This window comes from Brassica napus, chromosome C4, assembly GCF_020379485.1.
Source record: "Brassica napus cultivar Da-Ae chromosome C4, Da-Ae, whole genome shotgun sequence".
NCBI classification, from domain to species: domain Eukaryota; kingdom Viridiplantae; phylum Streptophyta; class Magnoliopsida; order Brassicales; family Brassicaceae; genus Brassica; species Brassica napus.
In genome coordinates this window covers 108,127-123,135 of record NC_063447.1, presented here as the reverse complement: position 1 = coordinate 123,135, position 15,009 = coordinate 108,127, and the positions used below count along the sequence as shown (strand labels likewise).

The following is a 15,009-nucleotide window of genomic DNA, read 5'->3' as shown; positions in this document are numbered from 1 at the left end:
TTAATTTTGCAAAACATCATAATACTCTCTAAATTGGTGGACTAACTGTGAGAGACAAGGTTTCACTTCTTAGATTTAGGTTAGGTCAAGAGAGATGAATGAGAATCGTGGGCTGAATCCCGTAAATAAACTTGAAGAATGAATATGATTTTATTGATGAGTTGAAAGATGATGAATACAAAGGAATGTATCTTGAGATGATTGCTAAAGAATACGTAATGCTTTTAATCTAGTACAAAAGTTGATATATGGAAAAGAGATGGCTTGTCTTTTATCTTCTCCGTCTTTATATAGTCTAGGTTTCGTTGGCAGCTCTTCAACTGTTCTCCGAGATATTCGGCTTCAATTACGGAACTCGCTTTAGGCTCCTCTTGACCGAGTCTCTTAAGGTGTTAGCTCACTTTCTGTCGTGACCTCTGCTATGATGTCTCCCAGGTCCAGTCGTCAGCTCGGCTTTCAGCTCCCTTTGTTATGATGGGCTTATCGCAACCCACATGCTAGCTCACGCTTATCGGTACCTCACCTGAGGGTCATATTCGGGTCCAACAGTTGCCCCCAGCTTCCGAATAAAATCCTTTGTCTCGGAAGCTAGAATCTAGCTATCGATCTTATCTTTTCGTTAAGATAATGATTAGTTCTTATCCTATTTAGATTCAGCTTACTCGATCTAACGGTCTTTATTACGTTTGGCAGAATCTACGGTTCAGATGGAGAGGGTTTGAAATGACTTTTCCGAATCTCGAGAGGTGATGGGATATAAAGCGGTGAACATTAACTGCTAGCCTCCCACTTTCTCCACGCCTCCGTTCGGTTTTCAAGGTAACTTCTCTCCTCTCTCTTTATTTTACTGCGATTTTTTTTTATCTTCCTCGTTACTTTTCTCTGCAAATTCTCTCCCAAACCTTGCAATCGATTTTCTCCTTAACCTTCCCATACTATGGATCATCCGAAAGAAGGTTCCGGGGAATCCGGGATGCCTCCCTCTGCTTCTGGAGCTAAACTACTGAAAGTTAAGCAAGAAGTCGGAGCCAAGATGAGGAAGGGGAAAAAGACAGCCAGGGAGGCAATCGCGACCAGAGTTTCTAAACGGAAGAAGAAAGACGATTCTAGTGGGAGCAGTCCTCACTCGCCTTCGTTGCTGAAAAATCAAGACGTGGTTAACCTCATGGTTCAAGCTCTCGCCAAAAGGAGCTTGGCCGTGCCTGTAATTCCGACGAAACCCCCGAGACCGCTCCGGAGGGTTGGTTCTGTTGCCATGAGAAGTACATCTCCAAGTCTCACTTGAGATTTCCTCTTCCGACCCTACTGCTTGATCTACTAGATCATTATCAGTTAGCCCTTTCCCAACTCTGTCCCTCGGTTATCCGGGTGATAAACGGCTTTATCACTAGGTCCAAAGAGGAGGGGGTTAGCGTCAGTCTTACCGAACTTATGAGCCTCTTTTCCCTGAAGGAAAGCGCCTCTAAGGAGGGTGGTACCGGGACCTACTACCTCCCTAGTCGTCCCAATCATGTTATCTTCAGATTCTCTAGTAGTGATGATGACTGGAGGAAGAAGTATTTTTACGTTAAAGTTGATCCTTCGACGGTTCCTGTGGGTCGGAACCTTAGGGTCACTTGGACTAATCCATCTGGTTAGGAATTCTAGGGATATGCTTTTTCCGTTTTATTCATTTATGGCCGAGTAACCTTTTTGCTCTGATTTACTTGCAGAAATCGAAGATCCTCCGAAGCTCTCTACCAAGCTCACCAGGGCTCTATACCGCAAGTTGCAGCAGAGTCCCTGTACCTGGGTAGCCTACACCACTTCTCGAATAAGTGCAGCCAGATTCCCAGATACCTACAACGCCTCTTTCCAAGATCCCATTCCTGCTGAGAACCTTGAGAGTAAGTTCTTGTTCGAACCTTTTTAATGATTTTATCGCTTTGAAGTTTTTAAACTTAAGGATTTCCATTGTTCCAGTTTCGGCAGGCGATTCAGTTGTATCGATCTCAACTGGTGCTAGTGCTTCGGGAACTGAAAAGTCTCAGCCAGGTGACATGACTCTGCGACCATCATTCCGTTCTAGGGGTAACCCCTCTAAAGCTGCCAGTGCTTCTCGTGGAAGCGACAGGAACCAAGGAGGATCGTTCCTTATCTCAATGAAGGAAGTTTTGGACGACGGAGGATCCAAACCTGTTGTCGAGACTACTCCAACTGAGGTTGTAGCTCAGGATGCTGCTCCTCTCCCTGAGGTCCAGGTGCCGGAGGCTGACTACCAGGCTCCGAAGGGTACCTCTGAGGTCGAGCCGTCGAGACACAAGAGGCCCAGGACCGATCAGGGCGGAGCTCCCACCCGTTCTTCTTCCTCGTCCTCTAGAGGAGGGACTGTTGGGTGGAGCTTTACCCATTCGAAGCCTGGGTCGATCCTGGACGACTCTTGGGGCCTAGCTGCGATAATGAGGCACCTGAAGAGCGTGGGATGTCCCCTTCCAGCGCTCAAGGACCTGACTAACCGAGATGAGTATCTCGATATTGCCCACTGTATGGGTCAGGTACGTGATCTCTATCTGTTCTTTGTTTACATTCTTTGGAGACGATGATATATATTTTTTTTGGATTTATTGCAGTTGGCTGGGGCTGTTAACAGGGCCCAGCTCAGGTTTGAGAATGCTCTGTGTGCTGCCCCCAATGCTGGTGAACTTGCTGAGGTTACCGAGATGGTTAAGGCAGCCAAAGCCGATCTTGACCAAGCCCGGGTTCGAATTTCTGAACTCGAAGCCGAAGTGACGAGGCTAGGCTCGAAGGCCGATGCTCAGCAAGGAGAGATCGAGAGTCAAAAGCTCGATATCCAGGTGAAGAGCAGGAGGATCAATGATTTGGAGGCTGCTCGAAAGATAGCTGAGCATCAAGTACGTGAGCTCATTGCCTCATCCCAGGATAGCCAGAAGAACAAGGAAGCTGAAGTCAAGCTGGCTGTCAGGGAAGGGAAGAAAGAAGTCGCCGAAGCTTACGGCAAGATCCTGGTCTGTGTTAAGGAGAAGTTTGCTAGGAAGAAAGATGAGGTCAACGCCTTGGTGTACGCTCAGGAGCTCCAAGCTAATGCCGACCTCTTGAAGGATATGCTGAACAACAAGATCCAAAGCGTTGAAGAGGAGTACAACCAATTGGTGGCCTTATTACCAGAAGCGACAACTGCGTATGAGAAGGCTCAAGTCTCTGACTTCTCGGTCAGCAAGCTTCCTCTTCCCCAGATCTCGGAGAGTTCAGGTACTTTCGAGATTAACATGTTTAATCCATCCTTTTCTGGGGAGTATGGCTCTAATTTGGGTTTGATGGCTCCTGACTTAGCTCCAGTCGAGGCAGCAATAGGAGGTGATGGCAATGTGGTCGATGAGGGAGTTCCTGCCGGTGCTGGTGATCCGATTCAGGAAGAGAAGGAAGATTGAGAGCTACGGCTCTTTTAGCTTTATGTTTTGTGTTTTTAAGACTTCGGCCTAAGGGCTTTGTTTCGTTATGCATTATGACTTAGTGCCTGAGGAGGCCTTTAAACCTTAACACTTGCTGGATTTCAATAGCCTGGGGAGGCTTTTAAACCCTTTCTTATGTTTAAATCGTGGCTATTATTTCTGTTTTAAGTTTTTGAACTTAACCTCGTTTCATTTAATCATAGTGATTGCGAATCTCAGATGAGTTGTGTGCTGTCATCGTTGAGTCGGATTAGGACCTTTAGTCTTAATTTATGATAAGCATTTAGCTTAATGGATATTCGGTCGTGATAACCTTAAAGAGAAGTTCTTGATTTTAGCTCGGGGACCTGAGTCCGATTCGAAAGGTTCTGGGACCTGGTTGTTCAGGTTCGTAGGAACCTGGATTTAGATTCATAGGGACCTGAGTTAATTCGAAGGACTTCGAGGCCTTTGAAGTTTAACGGATGGAATTGAGGAATTTCGGGATTTTCCTGATTCTTTAGGATTTTAAGACCTTTCGATTTTGATAAGGGTTTCAAGACCTTTTGGTTTTGATTAGATTTTAGGACCTGGTGATTGTTAAGGATTTTAAGGATTTTAGGACCTTGTTGATTGTTAAGGATTTTTAGTTTTGTTAAGGATTTTAGGACCTTGCTGATTGTTAAGGATTTTAAGACCTTAGTTTGTTAAGGATTTTAGGACCTTGCTGATTGTTAAGGATTTTAAGACCTTTTATGTTAAGGATTTTAGGACCTTTGATTGTTAAGGATTTTAAGACCTTGGTTTATTAAGGATTTTAAGACCTTTGGGTGTATTAAGGATTTTTTTAAGACCTTAGGTTCAGGTTTTCAGGGACCTGAATGTATTCGAGATTGTTGAGCTTAGGTCCCGATTTAGGGGGACCTAAATTTTCTTGGAGGGTTTTAAGACCTTTGATGTTTATGAAACTGAATCAATCGTTTTATTAATATCAGATATCAGAGAATACATGATTCAGATTATTTACACAGTAACTATTTTTAGGCTAAGTGTTCTTGGTAACACCTGCCCCTTTGGCTTAGGTGAGGAGGTTGGTGAGAAGAGGTTGGGGCTGCACTCATGACGGAGTTGCCTACGTACCCAGTCAAGGGATCAAGCCAAACGTAGTTCAGGGGTTTTAGGTACCTAATGATAGTATCTTTTGAGGTTCGTGGCATTCCACGATCGGATTTCAGGTACCCCGGTTCGTACCTTCTGGAGTTTGTAAACTCCGGGTCGTACTATGTGGATAATTCGGTAGGGTCCTTCCCAGTTGGTTCCTAACTTTCCAGCTCCCGGTTCCTTTGTTCCTTCGAACACTTTCCTAAGCACTAGGTCCCCTACGGCGAACTGTCGGGGCCTTACTTTGGAATTGTAGTGTCGTGCCATTGCTTGCTGATAATTTTGAATGCGAAGCAAGGCTTGGTCTCGTCTTTCCTCGATCAAGTCGAGGCTATCCATCAGGAGCTGGTTATTAGCTGCGGGATTTGAGGTGCAGAGCTCCCGTCTGAGGCTACCTGCGGTGGTTTCTGCTGGGACGACAGCTTCCATCCCATAAGCTAAGGAGAAGGGAGTTTCCTCTGTAGCTTTTCGTGGGGTGGTTCGGCAGGCCCATAGTACTTCGGGTAGTTTTTCCGACCAAAGCTCCTTTTGGGCTCCTAGGCGTTTCTTGAGGTTTGCTAAAACTGATTTGTTGGCAGCCTCCGCCTGTCCGTTCCCTTGAGGTCGCCGAGGTGATGAGAAGGTGAGGCGGATGTTCCATTTATCGCAGAAACTTTTGAAGTCGTGGGATATGAACTGTCCTCCATTGTCGGTTACGATTTCGTATGGGACGCCATGCCTGCATACGATGTTTTTCCAAACAAATCCTTCGACCTCGAATCTGTTTATTTGTTGGAAAGCTTCAGCTTCAATCCATTTCGTGAAGTAGTCGGTTAGGACCAGGAGGTTTAGTAACTTCTTTCCTTTCCCTGAAGGTACTAATGGACCTATAATGTCCATAGACCACCTCATGAATGGGTAGGGAGCTGATATGTTAGACAGCTTTTCCGCTGGTTGGTGTATGATCGGTGCATGCCTTTGGCATTTGTCGCACGATGAGGAGTAGACCTCACAATCTGCGATAATGGTAGGCCAGAAGTAGCCTTGTCTTTTTATTCGGATGGCTAAGGCTCTGCCTCCGGAATGGTTTCCACAGGAACCGTCGTGCATTTCCTTCATGAGTTTCATAGCTACTAGGCCGTGAACGCATTTTAGGTAAGGTCCGGAGACACTTCGTTTGTGGAGGGCTGACTCGATTATACAGTATCTTGCTGCTAAAGCTTTGAGTTTTCGAGCCTCCCACTTGTTGGGTGGAATTTTTCCCTCTAGGATGTAATCCATGATCGGTATTCTCCAGTCTTCTCTCCCTACAACTTTGTTGTGAAGAGAGGAGGGAGATTCCTGTTCGGGACCTGGTGCCGTGGTGCCCCCGGAGATATTCGTTGGAGTAGGTTCTGGGTTCTGAGGAATATCTCCAATTTCCTCGTTATCCCCTGTGGTTTGTGTAGCGTTCCTAGATGCGTTTTTAAGAGCGGTGCGGCTTCTTGTTTGGACTTTATAGACAAGTGGCTCCGAGGTCTGGATGGTGCCCCCGGAGGTACTCGTAGAGTTAGGCTCTAGGGAGTCTGAACTTCGGTGAGTACCTTCACTTTTGTCGTTGTTTTCCGGGTTCTGGGTTGCTTTCCTGGAGGTGTGCTTTCTAAAGCTGCGTGTTCTAGTTTTCGGGAACCAGAATGTCGTGAAAACTTGGGTAGCTACCGTCGGGAGGCTGTTATCCTCTATTTTTTCCTTTGGTTTGCTATCCATCTCAGCCTTGGTAGCTATGTCGATACTTGGCTTCTCGATTCCTTCCACGGGTATAATTCGTTTTACGAGAGGGTCGGATGTGGAAGCTAATGCGGCGAGCGCGTCTGCTGAGGAGTTCTCCCCTCGTGGGATCCTCGTTAGCTCGAACTTGTCAAACTGCTTTGTGAGGTTTAGGACGACCTCGAGGTATGCCCCCATTCTTTCGTCCCTTGTTTCGTATTCCCCGTGAAACTGGCTAGCTACCAGCTGCGAGTCGCTGTAGGCGTTTAGCTCCCGAATTCCGAGGCTCAGGGCGAGCTTTAATCCAGCGATTAGTGCTTCGTACTCGGCCTCGTTGTTGGAAGCGTTAAATCCAAGTCTATAGGATTGTTCGATGGTTTCTCCGGCTGAGGAGGTTAGTCTTAAACCGACACCGGAGCCTTGCCTTGACGAGGCTCCGTCCACGTATAGGCTCCATTTCGGAACCTCTGTTTCCTGGTCTAGATGTTCGGATGCTAGCTCAATAACGAAATCGGCGAGGACCTGAGCTTTTGCTGCTGCTCGGGGTCTGTACTCGATGTCGTACTCGCTGAGCTCTATAGCCCATTTTGCTAATCGTCCGGATTGGCTAGGGCTATGCAGAATCGTCCGTAATGGTTGTGAGGTCATTACGATGATCGAGTGCGATTGGAAATAAGGTCGCAGCTTCCTGGCAGCTGTCACGACTGCTAGGGCTAGTTTTTCCATGGTGGGATATCTCGTCTCGGCGTCTATTAAGCTTTTGCTAGTATAATAGACAGGTCTCTGTTCGTTTTGTTCCTCTCGTACTAGCACTCCGCTGACTGCAGCTGCCGACACGGCGAGGTACAGGTACAGTGGTTCTCCTACTACAGGTTTGGATAGTATCGGAGGTTCCGAGAGGTAAGCCTTCAGCTGTTTGAAGGCTTCTTCGCACTTTTCATCCCATAAGAACTTCTTATTATTTTTCAGAAGTTTATAGAATGGAAGGCATTTATCGGTGGACCTGGAGATGAATCGATTTAGTGCTGCGATCCGTCCGGTCAATCTTTGTACCTCTCTGGTCGTTTTAGGTGATGGCATTTCCAGGAATGTCGCTATTTGTTTCGGGTTGGCTTCGATGCCTCTTTCGGTTACGAGGTAACCTAGGAATTCGCCGGAAGGTACTCCGAAGGTACACTTAGCTGGGTTTAGCTTCATGTCGTATTTGTTGAGGATTTCGAAACATTCTCTTAGATGGGAGATGTGGTCCTCCCCCTTTGAGGATTTGACTAACATGTCGTCGATGTAGACTTCCATGGTTTTTCCGAGTTGTCCAGCGAACATTTTATTTACTAACCTTTGATAGGTAGCTCCCGCGTTTTTCAAACCAAACGGCATGACCTTGTAACAATAGGTTCCTCGTTCAGTTATGAATGCGGTTTTCTCTTGATCCTCAGGATCCATCATAATCTGGTTATATCCTGAAAAGGCATCCATAAAGGACAAGAGCTGGTGTCCAGCCGTTGCTTCGACCAAACGATCGATATGAGGTAACGGGAAGCTGTCCTTAGGACAGGCTTTGTTTAAATCGGTGAAGTCTACACAGATTCTCCATTTCCCATTCTTCTTTTTTACTACCACTGGGTTAGCTAGCCAATCGGGGTATTGTACCTCTCGGATGGACCCGGCCTTTGTTAGTCGATCGACCTCGTCGTTGACAGCTTGGGCTTTTTCTAGACCTAGCTTACGACGTTTCTGTTTGATCGGTTTAAAAGTAGGGTCTACATTGAGCTTATGAGTGGTGACATTTGCATCTATGCCTTTCATGTCGCTGGTGGTCCATGCAAAGGTTTTGATATTCTGTTTTAGGAATTCGACGAGCTCCTTTTTGGTTTCGAGAGGTAGCTCGGATCCGATGCTCACCTGTTTCTCAGGATTTGAGTCGTCGATGCTAACTTTTTCGGTGAGGTTCTTAGGGGGACCTCGGATATTTCGTTGCATTTCGCGACTCTCCTGGATCTGTAATTGCTATTGGGGGGATTCTTTTATGATCTCGAATCCTCCCAGGTAACAGATCCTTGAAATCTTTTGGCTACCGTGTATGGTAGCTATTCCGTTGGTTGTTGGAAATTTCACGCATTGGTGATAAGTTGAAGCTACTGCTTTCATCTTATGAATCCAAGGCCTTCCGAGGATTGCGTGGAAAGGGGATGGTTTGTCGACAACTATGAAGTTGGTCATTTTCATGACTCCGCCAGCTATAATTGGGAGCTTAATTGTTCCCAATGAGGTGGCTGTTTCACCTGAGAAACCTACGAGGTTGGATTTCTGGTCGACAATTTCGTAGTCGTCTATTTCCATTCCCTTTAGTGCGTTGTAGAAAATAAGATCGACGGAGCTTCCGGTGTCGATCATGAGCTTAGGTACCTCGTACCCTGCTATATTTAATGTTATGACAAGGGCATCGTCATGAGGTCTATCGAGGTCTAATGTCTCACTCTCCCAGAAAGAGATCTTAGTGTTAGACTCAGGCTTGGTCGGTTTGGACTGAGTGTTTGACACAGCTTTCCGTACGTGACTTTTAATAGAGTTAACGGAGTCTTGACACACATCGGACCCTCCAAGGATGTAATCGATCCTTGAGCCAGGGCTCGATTGGGGAGGTGGTTTACTCAAGAGGGCCTCGATTTGTAGGCTTTTTCCTTGTGGAAACTTTCCAAGGATCATATCGACTCTCTTTTTGGGAGCTGGGGGTGGTGAGTCTGTTTCTTTTTCAGGTGACCTCTCGCGTTTTGGAGAGCTATCTCTGGGACCTCTCTTCTGATAAGGTTGTGGCTTTTTGAGGTCCACATCTTTTATTTCTCCGGCTGCGAATTTAGCAGCCAGTTGTCGTTGGAGGTCCCAACATTCTTCGGTTGAATGTCCCTTTCGATCGTGGTAAGAGCAATGTTTGCTCTCGTCATAACCTTTGGACCAGGGGGCTTTAGCTGTCGCGGCGACAGGTTTTTCTTCCTTGTCTTCCTCGACTACGTAAGAATGTTCTCCCTGGGTCTGATTATTTCGGGAGCTACCTCTTTTGTGAGGTCCCTTTCCATCGGAGGCTTCGCCTTTCGGGTGACTCTGGGGTTTTCTGTGGAGCTTATCTAATGCTGCCATTTCCTCCTCCAAGGTAATGTATCTAGAGGCCTTATGGAGGGCGTCATCGATAGTTGGAGGGGGATTTAGCGTTAGCTCCGAGAAGAAACCTGATTTATACCAGAGACCTCTCCTAAGAGCCTCAATGGCTACCTGATCGTTGGGATTCGAGAGTTTAGTTCTTACTGCTCTGAACTTTTCGATGTAGACTCGCAGTGAGTCTCCCAGTCCTTGTCTGATCTTCCAGAGGTCAGCCTCAGACGCTTGTTTCAGGATGTGAGTTGAATATTGCTTCATAAAGGCGTTAGCCAATTGATCGAAACTGTCTATAGAGTTCGGCTCGAGGCTGGAGAACCATTCGAGAGCTGTTCCGATCAGGTTTTCGGCAAATGTTCTGCAATATCCTGCATCACACTCTTCCTTTGTGAAGTGAGCTTTAACGATAGCTAATCGGAAGGCTCTTAAATAGGCCTTTGGGTCTGCGTTCCCATCGTATTCAGGAATCTTAATTTTTCGAGTATCTCTTATGTAAGAGTTGGCAATTCTATCGGTGAACGGAGTTCCACGAGTCTCCTCAATTAAGCTCTCGATTTCGGGAGCTGAGCTCGTTACCTTGTGAACTTGAGCTCCCAATTTCTGGAGAGCTGCGTGGGTTCGCTCCATGTACCTGCGAATTGCGTCAGGTCCCTCGAAGGGAAGGACATTTGGGTCATTATCAGATACTCGGCGAGCAGGTTCCTGGTGAGACCGAGCTCGGTCGTCTTCCCAGCTAGCTGGCGAAATAGGTCGCTCATTGGTCCTTAGGCTCCGAGCGAGGTTAGTGCGGAGAGCTGCAGGATCAGCATCCGTCCTTTGGTATTCGTCTGTGCTTGGGGTTGAAACCCTAGCTTGAAACACTGAAGCTGATGTTCTGGCCCCGGACGGTATGTTGGTTCCTGCTCCAGACCCGGAAGGAGGTGGCGGTGGAGGCAAACGGGTGCTCCCACCGGTGTTTCGATCAGGCATGGAGCTAGTTGTAGCTACATTGCTCCCCATGGTGCTGGTGATAGGAGGGGTAAACGCAGGAGCTGTCCTAGCGCGAGGCGTTTGGAAAGCAGGTTCCTGCCCTTCTGCACCTGGGCTATCAGGGGAGAAGTTCAGGCGCTCTCTAGGGAAGGAAGGGTCAGCTAACCGTTCATGGAAAGTGACTCCTCTTCCCTGGTGGACGGACGGTTGGGTCGTTGCGGATTGAGATCTGGTTATCTCTTCGAACTGTTGCTGCCGTTCGGCTAACTGTTGCACCGTTCGCTCGGTCTCTTGAGCTTTGTCCACTAACTGGAGCATCATCCGACGGATCTCAGAAAGCTGATCTTCCGTTTGGTTCGGAGCGGATTGATGCGATGGGTTATTGAGGGCTGAGGACCCAGAGTTGGTCCCTCCGGAGGCTCTCGGGTTATTTGCCCCCGGAGCAGTGCGATTCGGTGAGCTATTGCTCTGGTTCGATTGATCGGGGTTAGATGGATTCGTTCCGTCTAATGGATTCATCCTTTAAGCTTTAGAGAAAGGGATTCGATTATTTGTCCCCACAGACGGCGCCAATTGTGAGAGACAAGGTTTCACTTCTTAGATTTAGGTTAGGTCAAGAGAGATGAATGAGAATCGTGGGCTGAATCCCGTAAATAAACTTGAAGAATGAATATGATTTTATTGATGAGTTGAAAGATGATGAATACAAAGGAATGTATCTTGAGATGATTACTAAAGAATACGTAATGCTTTTAATCTAGTACAAAAGTTGATATATGGTAAAGAGATGGCTTGTCTTTTATCTTCTCCGTCTTTATATAGTCTAGGTTTCGTTGGCAGCTCTTCAACTGTTCTCCGAGATATTCGGCTTCAATTACGGAACTCGCTTTAGGCTCCTCTTGACCGAGTCTCTTAAGGTGTTAGCTCACTTTCTGTCGTGACCTCTGCTATGATGTCTCCCAGGTCCAGTCGTCAGCTCGGCTTTCAGCTCCCTTTGTTATGATGGGCTTATCGCAACCCACATGCTAGCTCACACTTATCGGTACCTCACCTGAGGGTCATATTCGGGTCCAACACTAACCACTATAAAATCACTATTCTCTAGACAAACGGAGACAACAAAGGATCCAAACCTCTTTGACCTTCATCACATGCTAGTGAATGATGCAACTATGCATTAAAACAGTATTTTCATATTTTAAATTTTTTTCTCAAAATCTATGTGTTAACCCCTACGAAAATATTGAATGTTATGGGTAAATGCTCTATATACTGAAGCCTATGATCTTTAGTGTTGTTTTAAAAATTTTAAACACATACTGCATTTGAATTAATGTATATTAAACTCTCTTTCATGATACATGAGAATCGTTTTAATTTTTTGTCAATTAATTTAGTTAAACTTCATAATACTCCCTAAATTGGAAGACTAACCACTATAAAATCGATATTCTCTAGGAAACAGAGACAACAAAGGTTCTAAACCTCTTTGATCTTCATCATATGTTAGTAAATGATGGAAATATGCATTAAAACAATATTTTCATATTTTTGAATTTTTCCCAAAGTCTATGTGTTAACCCCTACGAAAATATTAAATTTTTCGGTAAATGCTCTATATACTGAAGCCTATGATCTTTAGTATTGTTTTTAAATTTCTAAACACATACTACATTTGTATTAATGTATATTAAACTCTCTTTCATGGTACATGGACATCTTTTTAATTTTTTGTCAATTAGTTTTGCTAAACTTCATAATACTCCCTAAATTTGTGGACTAACCACTATAAAATCGCTATCCTCTAGAGAAACAGAGACAACAAAGGTTCCAAAACTCTTTGACCTTTATCACATGCTAGTGAATGATGCAACTACGCATTAAAACAATATTTTCATATTTTTGTTTTTTTCTCAAAATCTATGTGTAACCCCTACGAAAATATTGAATTTTTCGGTAAATGCTCTATATACTGAAGCCTATGATCTTTAGTGTTGTTTTTAAATTTCTAAACAGATACTAAATTTTTATTAATGTATATTAAACTCTCTTTCATGGTACATGGGCATCATTTTAATTTTTTGTCAATTAATTTAGCAAAACTACATAATACTCCCTAAATTGGTGGACTAACCACTATAAAATCGCTATTCTCTTGAGAAACGGAGACAGCAAAGGTTCCAAACCTCTTTGACCTTCATCATTTGTTAGTGAATGATGCAAATATGCATTATCTCATATTTTTGAATTTTTCTCAAAATCTATGTGTTAACCCCTAAGAAAATATTGAATTTTTTTGGGTAAATTCTCTGTATACTGAAGTATATGATCTTTAGTGTTGTTTTAAAATTTTTAAACACATACAACATTTGTATTAATGTATATTAAACTCTTTTTCATGATACATGAGCATCGTTTTAATTTTTTGTCAATTAATTTAGTAAAACTTCATAATACTCCCTAAATTGGAAGACTAACCACTATAAAATCGCTATTTTCTAGAGAAACAGAGACAACAAAGGTTCCAAACCTCTTTGACCTTCATCATATGTTAGTGAATTATGCAACTATTCATTAAAACAGTACTGTCATATTTTTAAATTTTTCTCAAAGTCTATGTGTTAACCCCTACGAAAATATTAAATTTTTCAGTAAATGCTCTATATACTGAAGCCTATGATCTTTAGTGTTGTTTTTAAATTTCTAAACACATACTATATTTGTATTAATGTATATTAAACTCTCTTTCATGATACATGGACATCTTTTTAATTTTTTGTCAATTAATTTTGCAAAACTTCATAATACTCCCTAAATTGGAAGAATAACCACTATAAAATCGCTATTCCTAGAGAAACAGAGACAACAAAGGTTCCAAACCTCTTTGACCTTCATCATATGTTAGTGAATGATGCAACTATGCATTAAAACAGTATTTTCATATTTTTGAAATTTTCTCAAAATATATGTGTTAACCCCTATGAAAATATTGAATTTTTCGGTTATTGCTCTATATACTGAAGTCTATGATCTTTAGTATTGTTTTAAAATTTCTAAACACTTACTAAATTTGAATTAATGTATATTAAACTCTCTTTCATGATACATGAGAATCGTTTTAATTTTTTGTCAATTAATTTAGTTAAACTTCAAAATACTCCCTAAATTGGAAGACTAACCGCTATAAAATCGCTATTCTCAAGCAAACAGAGACAACAAAGGTTCTAAACCTCTTTGACCTTCATCATATGTTAGTGAATGATGGAACTATGCATTAAAACAGTATTTTCATATTTTTAAATTTTCTCAAAGTCTACGTGTTAACCCCTACGAAAATATTGAATTTTTGGGTAAATGCTCTGTATACTGAAGCCTATGATCTTTAGTGTTGTTTTTAAATTTCTAAACACATACTACATTTGTATTAATGTATATTAAACTCTCTTTCATGGTACATGGACATCTTTTTAATTTTTTGTCAATTAATTTTGCAAAACTTCATAATACTCCCTAAATTTGTTGACTAACCACTATAATATCGCTATTCTCTAGAGAAACGGAGACAACAAAGGTTCCAAACCTCTTTGACCTTCATCACATGCTAGTGAATGATGCAACTACGCATTAAAACAATATTTTCATATTTTTGTTTTTTTCTCAAAATCTATGTGTTAACCCCCCTACGAAAATATTGAATTTTTCGGTAAATGCTCTATATACTGAAGCCTATGATCTTTAGTGTTGTTTTTAAATTTCTAAACACATACTACATTTTTATTAATGTATATTAAACTCTCTTTCATGGTACATGGGCATCATTTTAATATTTTTGTCAATTAATTTAGCAAAACTACACAATACTCCCTAAATTGGTGGACTAACCACTATAAAATCGCTATTCTCTAGAGAAACGGAGACAGCAAAGGTTCCAAACCTCTATGACCTTCATCATATGTTAGTGAATGATGCAAATATGCATTATCTCATATTTTTGAATTTTTCTCAAAATCTATGTGTTAACCCACACGAAAATATTGATTTTTTTGGGTAAATGCTCTATATACTGAAGTATATGTTCTTTAGTGTTGTTTTAAAATTTTTAAACACATACAACATTTGTATTAATGTATATTAAACTCTCTTTCATGATACATGAGCATCGTTTTAATTTTTTGTCAATTAATTTAGTAAAACTTCATAATACTCCCTAAATTGGAAGACTAACCACTATAAAATCGCTATTCTCTAGAGAAACATAGACAACAAAGGTTCCAAACCTCTTTGACCTTCATCATATGTTAGTGAATTATGCAACTATGCATTAAAACAGTACTTTCATATTTTTGAATTTTTCTCAAAGTCTATGTGTTAACCCCTACGAAAATATTGAATTTTTCAGTAAATGCTCTATATACTGAAGCCTATGATCTTTAGTGTTGTTTTTAAATTTCAAAAATACATACTATATTTCTATTAATGTATATTAAACTCGGTACATGGACATCCTTTATTTTTTTGTCAATTAAATTTGCAAAAATTCGTAATACTCACTAAATTGGAAGAATAACCACTATAA

The 15,009-nt window shown here is 42.5% G+C and overlaps 2 protein-coding genes across 4 annotated transcripts; one reads left to right on the top strand and one right to left on the bottom strand.

Moving 5' to 3' along the window:
* The first annotated feature begins 1,446 nt into the window (after window positions 1-1,446).
* LOC106390746 lies at window positions 1,447-3,617 on the top strand. 3 transcript variants are annotated; one of them, XM_013831269.3, is made up of 4 exons: window positions 1,453-1,886; window positions 1,963-2,534; window positions 2,610-3,249; window positions 3,331-3,617. In XM_013831269.3, the coding sequence occupies exons 2-4, from the start codon at window positions 2,040-2,042 to the stop codon at window positions 3,426-3,428; spliced, it is 1,233 nt and encodes a 410-aa protein (XP_013686723.1). In that variant the 5' UTR covers window positions 1,453-1,886; window positions 1,963-2,039; the 3' UTR covers window positions 3,429-3,617. The 3 variants fall into 3 exon arrangements, with proteins under 3 accessions (XP_048610899.1, XP_048610898.1, XP_013686723.1); XM_048754942.1 differs by having other exon boundaries at window positions 1,447-2,534; window positions 3,337-3,617; XM_048754941.1 differs by having other exon boundaries at window positions 1,452-2,534.
* A 663-nt stretch (window positions 3,618-4,280) lies between these two features.
* On the bottom strand, window positions 4,281-8,294 carry LOC106386517. The gene has a single exon (XM_022698722.2). The coding sequence runs from the start codon at window positions 8,292-8,294 to the stop codon at window positions 4,614-4,616; it is 3,681 nt and encodes a 1,226-aa protein (XP_022554443.2). The 3' UTR covers window positions 4,281-4,613.
* Window positions 8,295-15,009: the final 6,715 nt, after the last annotated feature.